The sequence below is a fragment of the Rhinolophus sinicus genome, linkage group LG12, assembly GCF_036562045.2.
Source record: "Rhinolophus sinicus isolate RSC01 linkage group LG12, ASM3656204v1, whole genome shotgun sequence".
In the NCBI taxonomy this organism is placed as follows: Eukaryota; Metazoa; Chordata; class Mammalia; order Chiroptera; family Rhinolophidae; genus Rhinolophus; species Rhinolophus sinicus.
Window position 1 is genome coordinate 14,439,176 of NC_133761.1, and position 25,041 is coordinate 14,464,216.

The following is a 25,041-nucleotide window of genomic DNA, read 5'->3' on the forward strand; positions in this document are numbered from 1 at the left end:
CACTCAGGACAAAATCCTAATCCCCCTTATAATGCCACACTACTCTACTTTCTACTTGCTAAAAATGGGCAAGAAAATTTCATAAAGGGAATAAAACTCAAGCTCGGAACTTGAAATAATGTCATAAGAATTTTATGACATTCAAGCATCAGGATGAAAGGGACAGTAACTTTTTCTGTTTTGTGTTTCTTTAGTTACCTCCCTAGTCCAGTGACTTGTATACAGTCAACAAGTATTTCTTGTACATCTAAATGATCAAATTAATTTATTTCCAATACAAATGTTGTGCTAAGGAAAAGAGAGGTTTACGTTACACTTACCAGGGAAAGTACTATCTTCTGGATTAGTTGAAGCACTAATGCTTCTTTTCAGGAGCTGATAAACACTTGCTGCTGTTAAGTCTGAAAAAGAAAAAACAGATTAACTCAATGGGCTCAAGAGTTACATAATCTAGGGCTACTCTAATTTCATAACCAGAGACTCTCAAGAACAGTATGTTGTACATAAAAGAACTATGCTCCTTTCAAGTTTTGATATAATAAATCTAAAGCAAGCTGACAAAGTAGGAAAAGCTCCCGATTTATGCATGCCAGCCAGTTTAATCTAAAATTCCCTCAAAATAATTCATTTCAAGCCGGGAAGAGAAACCCTGTCACAATACCCTACATATTAATACAACCACACACACTTCCTCCTCAATATGCCTGCTCAATCAAAACAAACAAATAAATAAAATGCAATACAGAGTCTAGACAGGAGCATCAAAAAGCAGTGCAATTTCAAACGGTTAAAATTGTTTTAAATTTATCTTTTTTTTTTTTTTTTTTTTTAACTTATGTGTGGGGTGTCTCTTCCCTTTAGGATGTAAACCCGGGAAACTTAGACCCTCTTCCATCTTGTTCCTTTTTATATTACCCGCATTTGCAACACAGGAGGCAGAAATACCTACCGAATGTATATATTTTCAAAAAAACAGAAATTCCATTACGAAGGCACGGAGAATGTATTCAATTACATTTTTACTGTGCCAAAAACTTCTGAGCGCTGGAATCTTGCATCCACAAATGTGTCCCCATGCTTCGACGAAGATCCATGACACATCTCCGCCCTTCTCCAGTCGATCCCAGCCAGAGTCGCAGTTCCCTGGGACAACTCGATATCGGTCCCTCTCCAGCAAAACTAGTTCACAAATTCAAATTTCTTCTCCTCCCCGCAAGCTGTTCCCGCTCTCCCAGCGCAGCACTTACCTGGCTGCTTCTCGGTACCCTCAACAGACGCCCCTGGCAGGTGCTCCGCCTCCCCTCCCACAGCGGACGAGACTTTTCCTTCCCTACAGATCACAAGGAGCAGGTACCGATCCATCTCCTCGGAGCTGAGCCCCAGTTTCAGGTCTGGAATTTCACATCAAAACAGCCGCGCGCTGCTGATGCACTTCCGGTTCCCGTCTACGTAGGTCGGCTGGAAACTGTGTGTCCTCCGTTGGTTTTCCGCAGCTTTTCTAGCAAGAGGGTAAATTTCGGGAGTCATTCTCTCAATAACCGCATTATTTCCTTCTTCATGACGAAATTGCGACCGTGGGAAGATTAGAGGGGACCCAGGAAAAGCGAGAAGGCAGACAAGTGCTGGCCGGCCTAGGAACTGTCATGCTTGGTTATATGTGTTTCCCGCCGGACCCGTGATGCTCCGGACTGAACTTAGATACTGGAGGAAGGAGGACGGTCCTGCTGGTGGTGGAGAAACATGTCGAGTTTCTCTAGAGCGCCTCAGGTGAGCTCGGACTCTGTTGCTTAATGGGATTCATTACACTGGCAGAAGGAGGTCAGTGGCTCCGGGGGGGTTAGTAAAGCTGAGTCGGCAGGAAAGCTGAATCCTAGGGCGAGGAGATGCCTCAGGAAAGCACAAAAAAGGGGGTCGTGATTTCTTGCCACCACTTGGCTGTCGTTCTCTGTACTCGTCCTTTTTTTTTAAGTCAGTCCTGTTCATATTCCCAGCCCACTCCCCGGAAAGAGTATTATGAGAGAAGGTCGGAAAGGTAATAAGATGGATCACATAGGTCAGTGTAGATCATTGTAAGAATTTGATTTTTACTGAGTAAAATGAGGACCTGTTGGAGGTTTTTGAGCCAAGAAGTGTCATGATCTCATTTAGGTGGTAAAGGGAGCACTCTGGCTGCCGAGTTGAAAATAGACTGCTTAGAGGTGGGGATTGGTCGTGGGTAGAAGCAAAGAATCCGTTTGGAGGTTATTAGCCATGGTGGTGGCACAAACCAGGGTAAGTAGCGCTGTAGTGTTGAAAAGTGGTCGGGTGCCCTTTAAAGGTGGAGCCAGTAGGATTTCCTTAAGGGTTGCATGTGGCACAACAGCAAAAGAAGAAACAAGGATTACTCCGACGTTTTTGTTTCAACAACTGGAAGGATGTGCTATCATCCGAGATGGGGAAGCCTGAGATTGAAGCAGGATTCAGGTGGAAGAGCAGTTCAGTTTTGTATATCGGTTTAAGATGCCTCTAAGCCCAGTTCCTTACCAAGTGTGATTCCTTCCCTGCGCTGTTTCTTACCTGTCCCTGATTAGGTAAATACAGGAATTAAAATTAAACATTTAAAAATTTATATGCCAATTTGGCACTGTGGCACAATTTTAATTTTTTTTATGTTTTTACTAAAAGTATTGGTCTGCAGTAGTTTGGGGAATTAACTAGCCTTTTGCTATATTTGGTTTAAGAAGCAATGTAATGCAAATGTTAAGAGGGCAATTGGATTTACCGTGTTTTCCCGAAAATAAGACCTAGCTGGACAATCAGCTCTAATGCGTCTTTTGGAGCAAAAATTAATATAAGACCCAGTCTTATTTTACCATTATCTAAGACCAGGTCTTACATAACATAACAAACATAACATAACACCTGGTTTTATTTTACTATAAGACCAGGTCTTATATAGCATAATATAATATAACATAATATAATATTATAATACTGGGTCTTATATTAATTTTTGCTCCAAAAGGCACATTAGAGCTGATTGTCCGGCTAGGTCTTATTTTCGGGGAAACACGGTAAGCGTAGAGTTCAGGAAGGTGGTACGGGTTAGAGCTGTAAATTTGGGACTCATAAGCATACAAATAGCATTTAAAGGTATAGGTCTGGATAAAGTCTTTGAGGAAGTGAGTGTAGAGAAGAGAGGACCAAGAACTGAATTCTGAGACATTTCAACATTTCAGAGGCCAGAGACAGGTGGAGAACCAGAAAGGTAGGGGAAAAAAACAACACACGGTGGTGTCCTGGAAATCAAGTGAAGAAAGAATACCAGGAGAGGGGAATGGTCAACTTAGAATTGACTAATAGTTTTAGTAACATGAAGGTCAAAGTAATTTTGACAGCCTGTAGAGTGATGGTGATGGGTGTTGGAAGACAAAAGTCAGGTTGGAGTAGGTAATAGGTTGAAAAGAGAATGGGGAAGAAACCATTGGAGTAATGAAAACTCTTTGGAAAAGTTTTGAGAGAAAGGAGAGGAAAGAAATGAAGTAGCTGGTGGCGAAGTAAGATCAGGAGTTGCTTTTTTTTTAACTTTATTATGGAAAATTACAGTCATATATAAGTAGCTATCACTCAGTTTCACAAAACTAATAGCCAATATCCTTTCATCTGTACCCCCATTCACTTCTTTCCCTCCCTTATGGGGTAAATCTCAGATTTGTTACCTCATCAGTAAATATTTCAATATGTTCTCTACAAGATTAAGATTTAAAAAAAAAAAATTCCAATATCATTTATCAAAGCTAAATGAAAAATTAACTGCAGTTCTTTAATATCATCAAATATCGAGTATGTTCAAATTTCCAATTTCTCGTATATATTACCTATATTATGTAAATACATAATATTTTTACCATTTGTTCCTTTGAATTAGGATCCAAAGTGCAGCAATTTGCTGTTTTTTAAGTCTCTCTTAATAGATTCCTAGTCCTATCTTTTTTACCTTTAAATTTATTGAAGGAATGGGATTGTCCTGGAGAGTCCTCACTGTTTGAATTTTTTTATTAGCTCATATGCTTAAAGTGGTAGGGAAAGAATATGGGCTAGAAGCTGTCTATATTTGCAAAAGACATGATCATCTATGTAAAAAATCAGAATCTACCAAAAACTACTAGAACTGATAAATAAGTTTAGCAAGATTGCAGGATACAAGACCAATATACAAAAATGGGGTGTATTTCTATACTAGCAACAAACAATCAGGAATTTAAATTAAAAATGCAATATCATTTACAATGGCCTCAAATATGTATAAAATAGGGATAAATCCGACAAAAGATGTGTGAGGGGAAATAGATTTTAAAAAAATGAGAACAGGAGTAAAACAGAATTGGTAAGCAGTGTTATATATAGGCTGATTTGAGTTTTGTGATGATTAAATTTAAAACCAGCTAGCCTAGTTGTACTTTTTCCCATCATTGTTTAGCTGTTTGTGTATATGCAATAGAGAAAGCATCTGGTCGAAATCTTTCTGGTCTATAAGTTTCTTTGAATTTGAAGGCTCTAACCGGAACCTAAAGGCAGTGGTCTATGCCTGAAGCAGCCTAAAGGTGTCTAAGGCAGTTTTTTAAAATTTAAGTTTGCTTAGCATCATCCATCTGTACCTTCCCAGCTACATTCTGCAGTTTAACTCTGTCTTGGAATTAAACTGACTAGTGTTCAGTTCCTAATTGGCCACTCATATTTCAATGTGATGTGTCTACTAATCCCAAAATATTTTTGAAGACCTTCATAAACAACTTCTACTTTCATAAATGCTTCTCATTACCACTCCAGATTCTATTCTATTGTGATACAAAAAAAATATGTCATAATGTAAAAAAGAATATATCTTTGGAATGTTTTTAATAAAACTTGATCCATACTGCTAATAGAAAAGCAAGCAGGAAAAAAATACCGTGTTAATCTTTGCAGAATAATAAGAAAAGACTCCCCTTTTGCAGAAATATAAATTAAAACAAAACAAAAAAATTGATTAGTGATAGAATCTTTTTTCAGAGTAATTATTGACATTAACTATAGAATACATGTGATGGTATATAAAAATAAACTCAATTATTCCCATTTTAATTAGAATTTTCTATTTCCTCTTCTGTTTTTTTCAAGCAATGGGCCACTTTTGCTCGAGTTTGGTATCTTTTAGATGCGAAAATGCAGCCCCCTGGTAAACTTGCTGCTATGGCATCAGTCAAACTTCAAGGATTGCATAAACCTGTGTACCATCAACTGAGTGAGTATCATTTTAGACCTGTCATTAGTAACCACAGTTTACATGCCAGATAGAATCTTGAAGAAGTTTGACTGGGCTGCTTTTTAAGGACCTTTTTTTTCTGAGGATCCCTTATGCCATCATTTGCTAAAAACCTACTAGGGCACTAACATGAATTTAGCTTATTCCTAGGAAAACCATACAGACCAGTTTGCCTGGGACAACCCCATTTTACACCATTGCCCCATCAAATTATCAGTAGCCCCTCCATTCACTCTCAGAAATATGCTGATTTGGACTAAAATGTTCACTCCTATACATGTTTCTTCACGGGGCAATGTGCGTCTCAATAGACAGGTTTTGAAAATGAGCAAATAAGCTTACCCTCTCTTCTAAAAGCTCTTTCCCCCAGGAAGATACATAGAGCTAGGTAGGCATGAAAAGTTTACTTTTCACTGTTTTGAATGAATAGATTTGCTTTTCTGTACCTTTTTTCCAAAGCAAAACAAGAAAGTTGTTTTCGTACTAGAAGACGTCTGTTTATTATAGTAGTTTTGATCGACTTCACTGAACCTACGCACATCAATGCCCATCTGCTGGGTCCAGTGTCAGTTCTTACTCTTCATCTTGCTTGACCTCAACAACATTTGTCGCAGTTGGTCACAGTTTTAACTTTATATTTTGTAAAATGAAATATACAGAGATAATAGGTAGGTAGGTAGGTAGATAGATAATTTTAAAGAAAGTTAACAAGAATAATGATGATAATGAACTGAATCCCCATGTCCTCAATGTTTGTATTGTTTCCATTTTTTTGCCATTACAAACAACATTGCTATGAATATTCTTGTACGTTTTTCCCAGCACTCATGTGGCAGTTTCTCCAAGCTCAATAAGACAGGAATTACTGGGTTCAAAGGTGCATAGGAAGCTAGGTAGTCTTTGTGCCAATGTCGTCTCTTGCCAACAGTTTGTAAGAGTTTCCATCACTCCTCTCCTTCAGTAACACTTAGTGTTTTCATCCTTTTTACTTTTGACTACTCAGATAGATGTGAAATGCTCTCTTTATGGTTTTAATTTGCATTTTCCTATTACAAATGGAGTTACCGCTTTATCATTTATTATTTGGCCTTTTATCATTTCCTCTTCTGTGTCTATGCTTGTCTTTTGCCCATTTTTCTTTTTACCAGGTTGTTTGTCCTTTACAGTTTCCTAACTTTTATTATGAAAAGTTTTCACATTTTCAGAAATGCTCAGTGAATAATAAATAGTACAGTGAATTTTTTATACCTTTCACTTCGATTACACAGTTGTTAACATTTTATCATATATTTTTTTATTCAGTCATTTGAAATTAAGTTGAAGATATCATTATTATCTCCCCCAAATACTTCAGCATATGCATCCTAAGAATAAAGATATTTTCCTGTGTAACCAAAATACCATTATTCTACCTAAGGAAATAAACAATTTAATTATACAGTTCAATGTCCAAGGCGATTTCAAATTTCTCTAGTAGTCCCAAGAATTTGTTTTTAGTTATTACTTTCTTGACTAGGATCCAACCAAGGTTTCTGTATTGCCTTTAGTTATGTCCTTTTCGAGTCTTTTAATCTAGTATATTCTTTCTCTTATTTTTGTCTTGCAATTAACCTTTTGAAGAGTCTGGACCAATTTTCATGGAGAGAACTTTCTTCTTAAAACACATTCTTCACTTATTTTTAGGATGCCATTCTTGCTGTTTCTTCCCCTCTTGCTAACTCCTCTTCCTCAGTCCCCTTTGTTCTCTTCAGCTTTATAAACTCCCAGTCGTTTTGCTCTCATTAAAAATCGCGAGTGCCGCAGAGCCCAGTACTTGGACCTCTTCACATTCCTTATGGGATCACAGTCTTAGTTCCCTAAATATAATCTAGGCTCGTGGCTCCCAAATTTATATCACCAGTTTTGACCCTTTCCCTGGATTCCAGACTCACAGCCCAATTTCTACTCAGAACATCTTGGGTGTCTAGTAGACATGTCCAATAGAATTAGTCCATTTGGAGATGTCTCACTTCGTGGCTTCCCCTACCTAAACCAACCTTTATCTTCCAGTTTTTACCACCTCAGTTAATAGCATCTCTATTCTTTTAGTTGCTCTAGTAGAAGCTGTTGCTTCATCTGTGACTCTGACTCCTCTTTGTTCAACTCCATATATAGATACAGATACAGATATCTGGCCCCCTCTCGTTCTTTCTCTTCTACTCTAATTTTAAACCACTGTACTCTCTATCCTGGATTATTCCAAAAGCCTCCTCCCTGATCTCCCTGCTTCTACTATTGCCCTCCTTTGCTGTTTTCTCCACACATCAGCTAGTCACCTTTTCCAAATGAAATTCAGAATAAAAGCCAAAGTTCTACCAAATGCCCTACAAGGACCTGCATGATATGGTCCTGTTCCCTCGGTGAGTTTATTTCCCACCTCTCTGTACCTTGAGTAACCTACTTAAGCCTGTTGCTGTTCCATTTTCTTGCCTGCTGGGCACATTTTTTTCCTCAGGCCCTTTTCACAGTTTGCTCCTTCTGCCTGCATGCTCTTTCCCAGATGTCTCCATGGCTGTCTCCTTCACATCTGTCAGATCTGTGCTCAGTCATTTATATTCTGAGAGCGGCCTTCCCTGATTCCTCTGCTTGCCCTTTCACTCTCTCTATCCTTACCTTGGCTTTTTAAGAATTACCACCTGACTTGTTATACATAAATATTTGTTCATTGTCCATCTACCTTCACTAAGGTCACTCTGCCTAAGGAACTCTGCCTGGTTTTTTCCACAGCTGCGTCCCTAGTGCCTGTAACAGTGCTTGACACATAGTTGGCATGCAAGAGGTGTTTGTTGAGTGAGTGCATCCATTCCCAAATCCCAGTTTTGAGAGTGAAGAAATTGCTTTTAACCAGGGCCCCGTCATTTAAACTAAGTTAGATTTTTGGATCTGTGGAGCGAGGAGGAAGAGTATTCCAGATGGTTTGATTTGGGCAAGAGCAAGGATTTATGATTTCCCATATTTCTTATACTTGCTGCTCTAACCTTTTTCCTTCACTTAATGAAAATTTCAGTAAGATGTCAAAATAAGGCCACACCCTGTGAAATCTGTCAGTATAGAATATCCAAGGATTTTGTCATGTTATTCTTTATTTTTCAAGCATTTGGTACGATGTCCGGCCCATAATAGATACTTGTCAGGAGTATCTTGTGGAGCGACACTTTTAAACAGGTGTTTTATGAGCACAGTCAGTGCTCATTATTCACTGTAGTTATTTTCTTTAAAGTTGCTGTGAGTGCTGAATTAATGAACACCGAGCCATTGCTTCTAGGGGAAATAGTTAGTTTCCTGTGAGCCTCTGGTGACATTTTTGTCAACCAGTCATTACATAGCCTTGTTTAAAGACACCTTATTTTGTGTGTAGGTGTGTGTGTGTGGGGGGGTAGTTGATTCTTTAACACTGAACTCATGGCTGGCAGCACTATAACTCATACCTGAATGAAGCTTATGTAACATTTTCTCGGCAGGACACATTTCAGCCTTCTTGCACTTAGGGACACTACACAGCACTTCAGCAGCAGGCTTGGGTTTTAAACAGGGAAGTCACTAATTAAAATCATAAATGCCAAGAACCCCGGCGCTACATAGGCCGTAAAAGGATACTTGTTAATAGTACAAGAGCAGACCCACGAAGGCAGAGCTTTCACTGTGTTCAGCCTCAGCTGCAGACATGTATGTTAAGCTACTCAGACTTGTTACCATTCTGTGCATGTCTGTGAACGACTGGGAGAGCACCGCAAGGATTGATTTTGGGGTCACAAATCAATTTTAGAGGGAGTAGGCTAATTCACAGTACGGAATCCACGAATAATAAGGGTTAACTGTACTTTGAAAGTAAAATAGTGACCAGCAGACTTATGCTTGACTAATTATATCTCTTTACTTTAAAAATACTTTTTTTTTTTTTGGCAGGCCAGGAGAATGCCATAGTCATTCTCCAATTCATACAATTGTTTAATTCCGTGGAATTTTAGATATTTTGTTTAACTGCGTCATTGATAGATGAGAAAACTAAAATCAGAAGAAGAAAGTGACTTTCTCACTGTCCCTCAGCTATATTATAGTAGAACTGGGACTAGAACCCAGGCAGTTGTTTCCTCCTACCGGAAATTACACACTCTACTTCCCCATGCTGATTCTTAGCTACTTACACTGTGATTTCTTGCTAATCTGCTTTTTCCTTAGCAATGATTATCAACAAAGTGATAGACAAGATCTCTTAGGTTGTCTTTGTGGAAATGCAAATGATACAAAATTGCGGGGAAAGTAGAATTAGTAGTAGGTACCTAATTTCCTTCTTAAAGTATAGCCCTTATCTGTCCACTGAAATAAAGTTCTGTTTCCTTACAAGCGGGTCATTATTGCAAAAGTATTCCTAAAGTACTGGTGAGTAAACATTCTACTAGAAAACCAGAAGAGCTTTTGTGGCTGCCTGTCTCTAATGGAGAATAGCTGTTCAATCAAGTTAGAAATTTACGTTTTAAAGACTGAATTGTATTTTTGTTTCCCACTATATACGAGTATATCTTATATCAGCAAAACTTTTCATGTCCACAAGATGTCATCGAAATAGAAACTTAAATTTCAGTTTTCAATTTACAAATGTTATATCTTAAGTTTATTTCTAACATTTATTGGCTTAATCAGCATTTATTAAGCATGTATTGTTGGCTCATAATCACTGTAAACATGTTTATGTGAAAATTGACGTTCAGTTTCCCAGAAAAATAGTATTACAAATGATGGTCATCTATCCAGGAGTGACTGTAAAAGTTAACCAATAATGTGTCGGAACGTAATGTAGATATTTGAACTACTTTTTAGGCCAGTGGACTTTGTAAAGTGTTGTAGAAAACCAGCTTTTCATTTATAAGGTTATTTTTTTATGGAAAATGTGTAGTGGGTCAAGATGGAAATTATGCTGAACTAGGACAAGAATTCCCTCCTCCCTCTAATTAGAACTATCCTCCTGAATTTGGGACTTGGGAGCTTTTTGAACATGATTCTTTCTCACTGACAAATGAAAAGAAACTGCACATGGTGATTTTTGGATTGTGTCTTGTTCTTCATGAGGACCCCACCTTCCCTGCTCCCCACAGGTTAATTAGTTGAGGAGGACTATATGAACATTTAAAAGAAGCAGAGGGAAACCTTTCTTTAGCACCATCTAAAGTTATTAGATTATCTTAAAATACTGCTGGTCAACTTGGAATGAAATAAAAGTTGCACATAGTTCTTAAAGGTTAATATTATGAATACTAGCATACCAAACAATTCAACAAAGGTTAGGTTAGATCTAATTTAATCACTAGTATTCTGTTTCATATTATTACTTATTTAAATTTTTAAGGGCTTGTTAGAAAACAAAAAGTTGATGCTCTTCTTAAAGTTACCCAGATAGTGTATATTTCTCTCTTTCTCTTCAGTTAAGTGTCAGTCTATTTCAAATGTTAATGCATCGTTTTAATTTTGCAATCTTAATTTTACAAATAAATTTAGCATTAAGGAAAAGTTAAAGATTCCATTTCCCTCTAAAAAGGTGTCATGGAAATAGTCTGAACAGGTTGTTAAGTAACTTGGTGTGTGAGCTTTTGCCAAATCACTTAATCCTAATGGTACTTGGCTTCTTCAACTGTGAATATCTGGGTGAACACTAAGGTTATTTCAGCATTCTTTGAGATGAAAGCTATCTTCTCACCCTCTTTATTTGTTCATCTGGTTCATTTGCCCAACTGCCTTAATAGCCCATCATGTGTCACCTTTAGGAACTTTAGTCACTTAATTTGCCAAAGACTGTCATACTATCCTGTTCAGCACACTTCACAGCAAGCTTCCGAGGTCTTTCCTTCACATCTCTGGATTCCTTTTCACTGTAGTGAAGAAAACCCGCCTGATTTATCCTCTTTCCCTTACCCTTCTCCTATGTAGACTATGAACTTCTCTGAAAATTCTGTCATTCAAATTCAAAGCTCTTACAGAATCGCTAATATAATCTTTAGTTTTCATATACTGTATTTATTTGTACTTATTATTTTCCCACCCTTTTTCCTTAAATAAGCTTCTAGAATCTTTTTAAAGTTTTTTTGTTTTTGTCTTTGTTTTTCTATTAGTAGAGTAGGCATTTAATAAATGTTTCTGATTAGTTGATTTTGCCATGTGTAGTGACTCACGTGAACACTGGACTTTTGAAGTTTTGGGGGTTTTTTTTAGATGAACTGCCAATCTTAGGGGTACTTTTCCCTGGAAAATTAATCCAATACATCTATTTTAATTTTCAAGTCATACTGTCCTGTCAAATATGTATATATAATCATAGTTGAGAGTGGCAGTTTAAATTTAACTAGTTAAATGTGGTTGGAAAAAACCTTGGGTTAGTATTTAAGAATAAGATCATAGTACTCTATTGTTCTCTAAATTTGAGAAGAAGAATAAATTGTGATGTTTTACATTTGTTTTCAATTTACCTATTGGCAAAACATACTTTTTTATATCTATATACATATTGTTTTCATTTTCTCTTCTGTTATTAAGGGAAAATTTGTATTAGATATTTAAAAATACTTAGTATAAACATTTTTAGTGAAGTATGATTATTAATGGTAGGCTATGATCGAAATAACAGTAGTTTGCCTTTAAAGATGTATTATTGGTATTGGCATCTTTATTAAATTCTCTTTCACCTTCCAGTGTCAAGATTTTCCAAATGGCTAGCCAACTCTTTCTATGCTGAGATGTTACGTAAGCACCAACAGAAATCTGTTCAAGAATATTGATATTATACTGACTTGCTTTATATTTTGAATGTGTTGCTTAGACTTTGATAAGTTTTATAAATAACCAAGGCCACTTTTTCTTAAAGTCCTGGTTTTTCATATAAAATCTCTTTTCTTTTTAAATCTAGGTGACTGCGGTGACCATGTTGTCATAATGAACACAAGGCACATTGCGTTTTCTGGAAACAAATGGGAACAAAAAGTATACTCTTCACATACTGGGTAAGACAATGAAAGCCATTGTCAAGGAAGATGGGCAGTTGAAATATATCACTTTAATAATACTTTTGATCCTGTTTAAAAGAAAAATGTAATTTCAAACTTTGACATTTAAAAAAATACTAATTTTACTCAGACTACATATATAATTTACTCAATAAAAAAAACAAAAAAACAAAAAACAAAAAACAAACCTATACCAAATAACTGACAGTATTTGTTTTTCCTAGCAACTTTTTACAGAACCTCTCTGCTCAAGACTATACTCAGTTTTTAGTCAATCTTTTCACTTCATTCTTTCTGTTTCCTGTAATTCATCATACTGTTGTTCCAGAACCATCCTGAACATCAGAAAGTACTTGAGATGTTTAAGGAGTCATGAGCAAAATCCCAAGTTTGGAAGATACCTACAATCTCCACGACATACCTTTCAAGTTACATGTCTCCCTGCCTGTGTTTGAACTATACCAATCTCATAACTCATAGGGCAGCCCATTTATTCCACCTTTGAAGCAATGTGACTCTTTCAAAGATCTTTATGCTATTGAGTCATAGTCTATTTTTCTCTAGCCTTCATATTGGTCGTATTTCTTCTCTTCGGGACAGTGTGAAATGACTATATCTCTTCCACATGACATTCTAGAAATAATTTTAAAACAGTGATTAGCAAGTGCCCACTGATTGATTCTCTTTCCCTAAGCTAAACACCTGTACTTCTTTCATAGTTCCTTACTTTCTTACTTATAGCTTCACTTCAAATACCTCCATTATATCTTGATCACTCTTCTCTAGATACAATCCTTGCTTGTCAGTATCCTTCTTAACTGAATACACCTGCCTGGTTGTGTTCTGATGGTTTACTAATACAGTGTGACTTCTCCGTCTTTCAGTTACACAGTGTTCTGTTGCAATAGAGCTTTTCAAGGCCATGTCATTATGTGACACTCTGAGTTCACTATCAGCTAAAACCCGTAAGTCTTTTTCGAACATGCTGTCATTCAACTACTTCTCTTTCCCGTGTGTTTTAGTTACGTATTAATCTAATTGCAATACCTTAAGTTTACTCCATGTTAAGTTTTATCTCCAGCCTTTTAAGATCTTTTGAGATCTTGAATTTGTCATATAATGTGTTAGTTAACCCCTCATCCTCAGGGCATGTACAAATTCAATTACGTGTATCTTCTACACTAGTATGCAAGACATGATTAGAAATGTTGCTCTTTCATTCTTGATCAAAATTGCTCTTTTCTTTCCAATTGCGTCTTTGTCTTAGACAAGCAGACTTTGATGCCCTCATCTGGTTCTTTTCCTCTCTTGCCCAAGTAGGTCTTAAATGCTTGGAATACCTTTTTTGCCTCCTTTAGCCATCCTTTGCCCATTTCCTCTCCTCCAATACTTTTATGAAATCTTCAACTTAACAAAAATAAATTCATATCCATCTTTAGTAATTTCTGCTGTTGGCAAATCTTGACATATAAACCACATTGTATAAAATTTAGAGGTAATTGGGAAAGAAAGCTGAAGTCAGGATAACATAATGCAGTAAAGCAAAAAAGGAAGTATTGACACAAAATGCTAGGATAATTCCTATAACAATAATATCTGCAGTATTACTGCAAATGAAAGAAAATAGTAACACAGCCAGTAGTGAACAGCTAGTAGCCCTCTCAGTCATGCTCGCGCCCCTGTGGAGGAAAATCCAAACATCTTTCCAAATTATTGGCATTCAGTTACCACTACTGCTTCTTAATACTTCATTTTAGCCAACATATTGCAGTTTTTTACCTCTGCCTTTGCATGTGTTGTTCTCCTTGACAAGACTGTTTCTCATGAACTCTCCTATTTATCCATTAAAATCTGACTCAGATGTCGTCCCTTCTGGGATACCATCCCTATTTCCTCATCTCCCATAGGGCTAATAATCACTTTTTGTTTCTCTGATTCTGTTGACTCTTGACTTACACTTTGGACATACTACTTTTATTATGCTCCTAAAACTTTATTGCAATTATTTATTCAAAATTTAACTCTCTTGTTATAAAAGTTTTAGTACATGCTAATATTAGACAATACAGAGAAGTTTAAAGAATGAAAATCGCCCTTCATCCTTTGACTCAACATTTTAATATAAATGTTTATATCCTTTTCCACTTAATATAAAATTCTCAGAGAGCCCTTTTATAAGAATTATTTTTAGTTCCTATGTAGTGGTACATAGGAATTAATCATTGCTCCCTTTTTTGAAATTAAAATTTTGACTTTTATAAAGACCTAGAAAACACCTTTATCCATTAAGTATCTCTATATATAGTTATTTAAAATAAAACTCCAGAAATTTAATGTATTTCAGGATCAAAGGGATGATCATTTTTTGGTCTTTGTTAGGTATTTCCAAACATCGGTTTACTGTCACAATTTTTGCATATGAACATCTGTTAATTACAAAACTGCACAGTATTATCATTGAAAATAGTTTAATAATAAGGTTCTGCTACTTTGATGGGCATGTAATTGTTTACATTTACATAATAGTGAGGTCTCAATACTTTCCTGATCACTTTCTCTGAACATTTTATCTATTAAGAATATTAATCCACCATTACATTTTTTTACCTTTTACAAATTTTTTTTATGATGTCCTTTCTGTACAGTTATTTAACTTTTAGATAATTAAATCTCTCTTTTCCTTTGTAATTCCTTCTATATGTGCTAGTCTCAGAAAGTCCTTTCTTGTATAGATATTATATTTTATAAACATTCACTTCTAATTGTTTTAAAGGTTGAGTAAGATGGGTATGTGTGCACTTTAAACTTTGCCATCTGAAATTGATTGGCATGAGTTAGAGATACCGTTTCCTATACGATGTCTCAACAGAATTATTTAATCATTGTTCTTGAGACAAGATCTTGACATATTTATATGTATATCTCCAGCACCAGCGTAATAGGCATTTGGTTAGTGTTTGCTGAATTATTAATAATATGAATTGGAAAAATCTTGGCTTATCGCAAACAAATACCTTTCTACTCCAATCGGGCTATCCCATACTGAAGGAGAAATGTACTTATTTTTTCTTTTTTTGTACTTATTTTTTCACTAGTAAAAATCAACTGAGTATTGCATTACTCAAGTTGTTCCTCTACTCAGAATTTTACGGTAGCTCTCCAAATTTTTCAGTATAAAGTCCAAACTCCTGAAACATAATGTAAATGGCATTATGCTTTAGTATTCTCCATCACAGTGTTAAAAATAGAAAGATAATCTTCAGCATTAAAAGTGTAAAGTATTTTTTCCATGGAGAGAAAGAATACAGGAAGAGAAGTCTAGACAGGTATTTCTTTCTCTGCAGCTGAAATTCCATGAAACAAATGAAATATCAATTTAAAATTCCAATTTGAAAATTATCTGTCTTTCTCAGCAAACTTTTAAATATGCTTTCTTAAATTTTATTCCTAAAAGGGTGGTTTATCTTAAAATGTTTTCAAGTCTTGCTGAAAGAAACTTATGAAAGGAATCACATTTAGGTAATTGTAAATTTTTCTTGCACAGTCCACTAATTTTACATTTTCTTTTTTCCTTCCTTGAAAATCATTTAGACTTTACTTATCCATTCAGTGTAATAAAACCTTACATCTGTATATTGTTTTTGTTTTAAATTTCTAAAGCACTTTCACAAACATTTTCTCATTTGACTCATAAAAATCTTGAAACATAGATGGGACAAATATTATCATTTTTCTCATATAAGTAAACATATATAAGAGGTAAACTTATAAAGAGGTAAAATGAGTTGCCTAATAGACCGGTAGCCACAGGCAAACTTAGATATCAGATCTGAATCTGGGGTATCAGGTTACTAAGCTGCCTCCTATGCTATCCCAAATAAACACATTTTTAAGTCTCCAATTTATCCATATTATACGTAATTTTGATCTGAACACAATGAACTATTTTATTACTTAGGACTAACATATAACTCGTAGTGGTCTTTTACCAACTGTTAATAGGGAACAGGATCATGACCTATTTAGAGTTTGACTTCAAAACCAAATGGTCTACTACTATTTTCCCCAAACCTGACTACTAATTTATACAGACGTTTTGTCTAATTTGTCAAGGAATGTGAAATATTTTGGCGCATTGCTTTTTCTTCCTTACTTCAAACAGTGATAAACTACCCCATAATGAATGAATAAATGAATGCATGGGTGAATGAACAGTGAATAACTTTAAATTCCAAAATATAAATAGTTGTGCCAAGAAATTTTCCAAGATGTGAAACTTTTTATGAAATAATGATGGCTGACCACTTAATAGAATAACATTGCAAATAATTTTTAAGGCACTAATGAATAGCCTAGCTTCCAGAACCAAGTATAATTTCATAATAAAAACGTTTTGTATTATAAAAGAATTTTCTGTTCAAGAATACTGTACTATAGCCTACTCCCAGTTTTAAGGTCTTTGCTTCTTTTAACAGTTACCCAGGTGGATTTAAACAAGTAACAGCTGCTCAACTTCACCAGAAGGATCCAGTGGCAGTAAGTCTATCGTATTTTTTTAATATTTATCATCTCTGGAAAAACTGGTTCAGACATTGCTTTTTCAGTCTTCCAATATAGCTAGCGTTCAAGGCTATAAATTCTTTAACCTGTATCACACAAGCTTTGATAAATACTTCATTATCATTCAATTCTATATATTTTTAATTACTATTTATTATTTATTTAGTATTATTATTTACTATTTTTCATCAAATGAAAGAATTTTGATACTCTTAAAAAAATTTCTTGTGCTCGCTTCGGCAGCACATATACTAAAAAAATTTCTTAACACCTGCATGATCAAATCACCTAAAATATAATATGTTTGCTGAAAATGTCTTGGGGAGAGCGAGAGAGAGATATGCATATATGTATGCACGAGTATGTACCGGTACGTTTATACATCCATTATATCAGATATGCTGAAGATGTTGTTCCAGTCTTATATTCTTACTGACTCTTTTGTTCACTTGATTTATTGATGACCTGAAAGAGTTATGTTGAAATCTCAGTTGTGGATTTGTTCACTTTTCCTTATAGTTCTCTCAGTTTTTACTTTGCATATTTTGAAATTTGAGTGTTAAACTTAAGTTTGGAATTATAATCTTTGTAAAGAATTGATCAGCGTACATACTGACCCTCTTTATTTCCAATATGCTTTTTAACTTCAGGTCTATTACTTTTTTATATTAATATAGCTGTGTCAACCTTTTGCTAGTGTTTGCCTGATATAACACTTTACAGTTTAAATTTTACTGGGCTAGAATTTGTTTTTTTTTTCATCACCTTCTTTCTTACCTTCTTTTGGATTGATGGAGTTTGTTTATCAGAGGTCTAAGGTTAATATAGTTACTGTCCTTCAAATCAAATCCAGGCCCAAAGCTTTTTTAACACCCACTCTTCCTCACAATCTATATTTTTTCTCTATTCAAGATTTTTCAAAACCCTTCCAATTCAACAGTCTTGTTATTATTTTACATAGTTACTGATTTATGATTTTTCTTTGCTTACAGTCCCTTCATGTAACTCAGCCTTCTTTCTGGATTTAGTTTCCCTCATGAAGTGCTTACTGACACTCCTGTCATAACATTCTCTCAATAGTGAACTCTCGTTTGTCTGAAACTATCTTTATTTTTGCCTTCATTCTTGAAAGATAGTTTTGCTTATATACACAATCCTAGGATAACTGCTTTTTTCCTTCAGCTTTTTGAAGCTATTATGTAAACAGATTCTAGCTTCTGTTATTACTATTGATAAGTCAGATGTCAGTTTAATTGTTTCTTTGTATGTATTCTGTCTTTTCTTTCTGGATACTTTTAAGATCTTTTCTTTGGCTTTTGTTTTCATGTTTCTTTTCAAATTTTGTTGTTTATTTTGCTTGAGGACTGGTGTGGTCTGTTCTGAAAATTTGCTGACATATCTTGTAATATTGGCTCCCTTTGTTCTTTATCTGTTCTTTCCTTTTGGAAATCTCATACTTACAGTAGGGTTTCTCACTTTATTGTGCATGATTCATTAGCTCTCTTCGTATTTTGTATCTCCCTGTCTGTGCTGCATTATCGATAATTTCTTTAGATCTATGTTCTAGTTCTCTGTCTTTTTACCTATGTCTCATCTGATTGACCTTTTTATTGGGTTCCTAATTTCGTTTATTGTATTTTTTTCCTTTTCTTGAAATTTTACTGTTTGTTTCTTTTTAAGATTGCTGGTCAGTTTTGATAGTCTTTCTGTTCTTTTGTCATACTTTGGTTCCCTCATATTTCTTTAGGCATTTCAAACATAACTGTTAGCATTTATATTTGATTCTAACGTTAGTGGTCTTGTTGAATCTGTAATTTATTGTTTCTGCTCAGGATACTTGGTAAGCTCATGTACCTGGGAACTTCATCTCTGGGAATTCTTTGAGGCCTGCGTTAAAGGTACATTTCTTCAGGAAAGATTTACTTAGCTTCTGGCAGGTTTATGGGGCTCTTTAAGCTATACTTTAGACATCTGGATTTTCTAAGACCTCTTTAAGCTATACATTAGATTTTGATCCCCGTAAAAAGGATGAATTTGGGGGCTCAAAGCCTTTTGAGATCGGCTCATAGTTAGCAGTTAACTCTCAGGAAAGACTTATTTTTTAATTTTCCCACGCTTCACCCTGGATGTTGCCTTTCTGCTCAAAATCTAGGTTTATGAGAGTCTTTGATCCTACTACCTGACCCCAACGTGGTATCCGTTTAACACCCAAGACTCGCACTGAGTTAATGCCCTCAAGACAAATGGCAGCCCTAGGACTTTCTTTTTTTTTTTTTTTTTTTTTTTTTTTTTTTTTTTTAGGACTTTCTTTTCTTTGTAGTACTTTCTCCTGTTTCTGGCCTCCAATTGGTTCCATGATTTTTAAAAAAAATTTTTTTGAATATCATTAACTTCACTAATGTTTATTTATTACTTTATCATTTGAATTATATACAGGGAGAAGTTTCTAATCCAAATATGAGTCCTCAGTGTTGCTAAAAGCAAAATCTCCTGTTGCCATTTAACAATTTTATTTTTCCTTCCTATAACTCTACAAAGCCCAATCTTTGAACTATACTCATAAGATAGATAGCATTTTCCCCATCAGTAACTATTTTAGCTTTTTACCTAAATCCATTTATGAATGAACAAATGTTATAGTGTTTCCCCAAAAATAAGACCTAATTGGAAAATAAGCCCTAGCATGATTTGTCAGGATGACATCCTCTGGACATAAGCCCTAATGCGTCTTTTGTAGCACAACTTAATATAAGACCCGGTCTTATTTTGGGGGAAACACGGTACTCTGAAGACATTCTTCTCTGTTTTCCTAAAATGGTGACCAAAAATAAATACCTATCATCAGTATGTAACCATTTGTTTGGTGTCATACTGCCTGAGATTTATCAGGGGGTGGGGAATATTTTATTATAATAAGGCCTAACATAACATTTGGAAGTTCCATGCTTTCCTATTTATTTTTACTTTTCATCATTTGTAGCTATTTTACAAACACATACTCAGAGATTGCTTTTTAGGGAATATTTAACGCTCTGTTTCATAACTTGGGTGTTTTTAGACTATTACGGGTCAAATAAAGTATCCTACTTTGACCGTTAATATGGATTGCATATAATGGTATTAAAAAGTTCTAAGGACTGCTGATAATATGTACCATAACTGTTACAACAAATTATACTTTTAGCGTTTTAGAATGTTTTTAAAATTCAAGTTGGTGTTTTAGTCAGGCATGCTCACCGCACACTAGGAGGCAGTATAGGCTAACTTTTCTGATGTGAAGCATTTGGCATTGGCTAAATTGGCAGTAATTGGGGAGTGTTTTTGTATATATAAACAAAGATTGAAATGCGTTCAAAAATGTTTGATGATGGCTTGGAAAATATTTCAGAGTTAAATCCATTTGAATTATTACCTCATTTAAAGAGCTTAATTTTTTTTTCAAGTCTTTATTTTGACTTTGTGTTTTGAAAAAGAATGGTTTGCTAAGGAAGAGGCCATTTATTTTACTTCCCCTAAAGTGTTTGTCTGGTCTGGAGCAGTGAGTCCTCTGCCAGCACACATGATTTGCTAATCATGTGGCCTGTAAGATAATTTGTTTCATAATGCATTCTTCTGATTATTAGTACAGTCTTAGAATAGTATTTGTAAAATACATTAATACATTGAAATAGTTATTAGTAGGTTATTAAATATTTCAAAATATTTTTTATAATTACATAGATCATTAATTCTAAAACCAAAGAAATATATTGATTCAGTCCTTTCCTTATATCCTTTATCCTTCTCATATATTTAGTTTCTTTAAGAGTTCCTGTGTCCTTATATTTTTCCTTCTATCATAGTTCCTTTCGTATGTCTTTTCCCCTCCAATAGTTAATAAAGTTATTTTGTGTGGATCAAATGACACTTGCCCTGGGTTACAGATTATGTGAGGAAGATCTTTAATATTTATTAACCTCTTCTTGTTCTATGTTTCTCACTCCCTGAACTCCTTAGAGCTTATGCTTAAGTCTGTAAAGCTAGAAATACTTGATTGTATGTACATGTCCTATCATATTTATCTGGAGGTGTATGTTTGTCTCTTTTTCTCTCCCCTGTCAGCTTAGAACCTTTTCACATTTTCTAGCCTTTCTTAGAGTTGTTACGTTTGTATTTTTTAATAGGGCAAATTTTTAAAATACCAACCTGTTAATTCAAGTAAATAGTCAACTAAATTTTTTAAGAACATGAAAACCAAATGCCAAGTAACCATACTAATGAAGAAAATTGCTAAAAGGGTGATTTTCAGAGAATGTAATAATGACTTGCTTATCCAGAAAAGACGCTAAGTAGTCTTAACATTGTCAGTTTCTGCTTAAGACTTTTAAAACATTAAACATTGTAAACGCTGATAGCTAGATTAGTGCTGTCCAATAGAAATTTCTACCATGATGGAACTGTTCTATGTGTGCACCGTCAAATAAGGTGACCACTAGCCACATGTGGTAATTGACCACTTGAAAAGTGACTGTGTGACTGAGGAACTGAATTTTCAATTGCTTTTAATTTTAACAATATAAATCTACATTTACAGAAAGTCTCCAGAACATAAAGTATTAGCAGCACTAACCTAGAAAATAGACGGAAAATATGTATGGGATATCATTAGCTTTCGTATGTGGAGAGATTTTGTAGTCTGATTTGGTGAAAAAATAAAAGGAATAGGAAGTCCCCTTACAGTGAAGCCGTTTTCTAACGTGGATTGTTTTAGGGCATTAAGCTTTAAAACATGTCAAATTATATCCTTCAAATATTGAGTATAGATGGCAAAAATCTATGTAACACTCTAAATGTCTCCATCAGTCGTTTTATGAAGAACTCACAGAATATGTGTAGATGCTCTATACTAGGAGGCCCCCCGCCCCCCAGGAGATTATGGAGCACAGGGTGACACTGGGTGGCCTACTCTTGACAAAACACATGCAATCACATTTAAACCAACAATGAGGATAAGCTTAAAAGGGGAAAAGTAAATCAAAGAAAGGTTAGTTTTCCTTGTTGGGAATGGGTATGGTAGAGAGAAGGGACTTTTTGTCTTCTTGCTAAGTCATGGAGAGAAACACATCGTAAGTGGGATTGCATGTACCAGGGGTCTGTTCTGGGAGTTAGACTGCCTGGTTGGAGTTCCAGCACCACCCCTTATTAGATACATGAAATTGGGGGAGTTCCAGAACCTCACTAAATCTGTTTCCTCATCTGTGAAATGAGACTCAGCATTGTACACAGTTGACAAATGGAATGTACTGACCAAAGTACACGTCGTAAGTTGTCAATGTTAACCATTACCACTGTTGTAGATCTGTGGCCTGTACAGTCAGTCTCATAACTGTGTGGTCAGGCTTAGTTTCTGAATTGGAAACCTGATCTCCCAGCTGGAAGACACAGGATTATGGCCTCTCTGGGCTCTGCTCTGTCACTGTGTGATAGATTTTGAGCCACAAGTTCTTGTAAAAGCTTAGAGCATTCCTTCTTAGTCTTGCTAAAATTGGCACATACATAGGTTTAATCTCTTCCTTTTGTCTTTTTTCTAAATCAAAATAAACACATAGAGCCTAAAGAACAAAGTAATGTACAAGATGGTAAAAGTTCCTTTTCTGTTGCAGCAACTTATCTACTTAAGTCTTAGTTTCTTTACTTTCATATCCCTATTGAGTCTTAGCCCACTTGCTTGTTTTCCTAACTATCTTTAATTATGTTTGCCTTCTTTATATCAAAAGTCATATTTTTTATTTTTTATTGAGTCCTACATATACCTGTTTTTCAGATTGTAAAACTAGCTATTTATGGCATGCTACCCAAAAATCTTCACAGAAGAACTATGATGCAGAGGTTGCATCTTTTCCCAGATGAGGTGAGTGAGTGGTCACTGGTCAGACGCTTTTCCTAAATTCTCAATTAAATACTTTATCTTCTTTTAAAATAATTGCCATAGACTTATTTTCAGTGTTTTCATGTCAACTTCTGAAATATTTTCTGTATTTTTCAGTAAGCACACCATAATAACAATTGCTCTTCATAAAGTCAGCTGTAATTGGACTAAAATTAAAAGTCTGTAAGCTCTGTTTTTTCACTTTAATAACTGCTTTTTTTTGAACAAGGAACTATGATCGGAGCTCCTGTTATTATTATTACACTGTTTTAAGTACTTAGCTTTTCTCCTTAATATACTATAATGAAACACCAGTGGTTCTAGTCTATAGTAACATAGTTGAGTTCAGGCTCTGGAATCAGACTGGATTAGAATCCATGCCGCACTATTTATTGACCTTATGTCCATGTACTAGTAATCTATTATCTCTGTTTTCTCATCTGTGAAATTAGTATAATAACAGCACCTGCTCCATACGGGTTAAATGAGATAACATTTGTGAAGTGCATAGGGTCTGGCACAGTAAGTGCTATCGTGTTTCCCCAAAAATAAGACCTAGCCGGACAATCAGCTCTAAGGCATCTTTTGGAGCAAAGATTAATATAAGACCCGGTCTTATATTTTATTATATTATATATGACCCGGTCTTATATAAGACCTAGTCTTATAGTAAAATAAGACCGAGTCTTATATTAATTTTTGCTCCAAAAGATGCATTAGAGCTGATGGTCCGGCTGGGTCTTATTTTCGGGGAAACATGGTAGTTGCGATGATGACCATGGTTATGATTACTGTCCTTATAGTTCCTACTAGAGGAATTATATAGAAAGTCATTCCAGAACACAAGTATATCCACTATTCAAGCCACTCGTGTGCTCTGTTGTTAGCTTAAACAACACATGCAACTCATACTTTTAGCAAAATGGTCAATTTATTACCTTTGCTTCGCATGAATGAGGAAAATAATTTTCCACTTTACCTTGAGGTACCAAGTACGGGAGCATTTATCTAAGGATAAATGACCTTCATGGAATCACAAGAATTTAAAAACTGCTGTTTCCGATTATACTGTCACATTTCTTAGAAACCATAATTTTTAACAGACACAAAAATAATATTATTTACCCTGTTATAAGATTTGACAGTGGATGTTTTAAGTATTCATGGTAGTTTAGTTGAACAGTAAATTACTTAAATAACTTCCGACTATAAAATAAATGAGCCCGTTTCCCCAAGAATGGATTGTTAAATATTCAAAAGCTTGACAACTCTTTTATTGTCAAGGCCATTCATTGGGAAACAGGCAGCCATGCATTGCCGGTAGAAGTACAAAATGATGCAACCCATAAAGAATCTAGCAATTAGGTAACATTTAACAAAGTACATACATAAGGCGATTCATACTTGATCCAGCAATCTTATTTATAGCAATTTAGGCTAAAAATATACACATTATCGTTTCTACATTATTTATAATAGTAAAATAATAGTAACAAATGCTCATCCATAGAAAATTGGATCAACTATGTGCTATCCATTCAACTGAGTACTATACAATTATAAAACTAAAATGACAAATATTGTTGTGACTTGGTAAGTAATGTTTTTCTAGGATATATATCGCTAAGCTAAGTGTAAAAAAAGCAAGGTGAAAAAGAATGTGGATAGCAGGCTACCTTTTCTATGCATATATTCATACATATGTTTACATACACATATATACTATATTTGCTTCTTTTTGCATAAAGAAATACAGGAAAAATAAATGAGAAAATGAAGCTGGCTACTTATTGGTATATAGGCACAAAGAGATGGAAGGAATGGGGAAGAAAATGAGATTTTTTTTGGAGAATACCTTTTAGATTTTTTTTTTACTTTAACTTTTGTATCATAAGATTTTATATATTCATAAAATAAAGTTACAGCACAGCTAATGCCCACATCTTGTTTTCTCAGTGCTAGTCCCTAGAAATGGTTGATTCTGGATCTGGCGCAGAGAAAAATTAAAGTTCTTATGAAGTCACTTTAAAAATTGCAAGCCTTTGGAAGCCATGATCTTTCTATTTTCCTTCATATACTCAACACCTATCACAATTTCTGGTTCATAATTTTTCTCTGCAGAGAAAAATTAAAGTTCTTATGAAGTCACTTTAAAAATTGCAAGCCTTTGGAAGCCATGATCTTTCTATTTTCCTTCATATACTCAACACCTATCACAATTTCTGGTTCATAGAAGGAGTTCCATAAATGTTTGTTGG

The 25,041-nt window shown here is 35.0% G+C and overlaps 2 protein-coding genes across 4 annotated transcripts in view; one reads left to right on the plus strand and one right to left on the minus strand.

The window, feature by feature from the left end:
* Positions 1-1,440, minus strand: part of MTBP (MDM2 binding protein) — a 67,194-nt gene extending 65,754 nt beyond the window's left edge. For both annotated transcript variants that reach the window (XM_019716845.2, XM_019716980.2), the window contains exons 1-2: positions 1,248-1,440; positions 321-401 (exon numbers count right to left, since the gene is read on the minus strand). In XM_019716845.2, the coding sequence (XP_019572404.2) occupies positions 321-401; positions 1,248-1,362 (196 nt within the window). In that variant the 5' untranslated portion in view covers positions 1,363-1,440. The remainder of the gene's footprint in view (positions 1-320; positions 402-1,247) is intronic.
* A 182-nt stretch (positions 1,441-1,622) lies between these two features.
* The window catches only part of MRPL13 (mitochondrial ribosomal protein L13), a 33,613-nt gene continuing 10,194 nt past the window's right edge, over positions 1,623-25,041 (plus strand). Inside the window, exons 1-5 of one of the 2 annotated variants that reach the window (XM_019717080.2) lie at positions 1,623-1,767; positions 5,140-5,263; positions 12,219-12,312; positions 16,791-16,851; positions 22,679-22,765. In XM_019717080.2, coding sequence (XP_019572639.1) covers positions 1,741-1,767; positions 5,140-5,263; positions 12,219-12,312; positions 16,791-16,851; positions 22,679-22,765 — 393 coding nt within the window. In that variant the 5' untranslated portion in view covers positions 1,623-1,740. Of the gene's footprint in view, positions 1,819-5,139; positions 5,264-12,218; positions 12,313-16,790; positions 16,852-22,678; positions 22,766-25,041 lie in introns of both variants that reach the window. The other variant, XM_019717173.2, reaches the window with a different exon arrangement.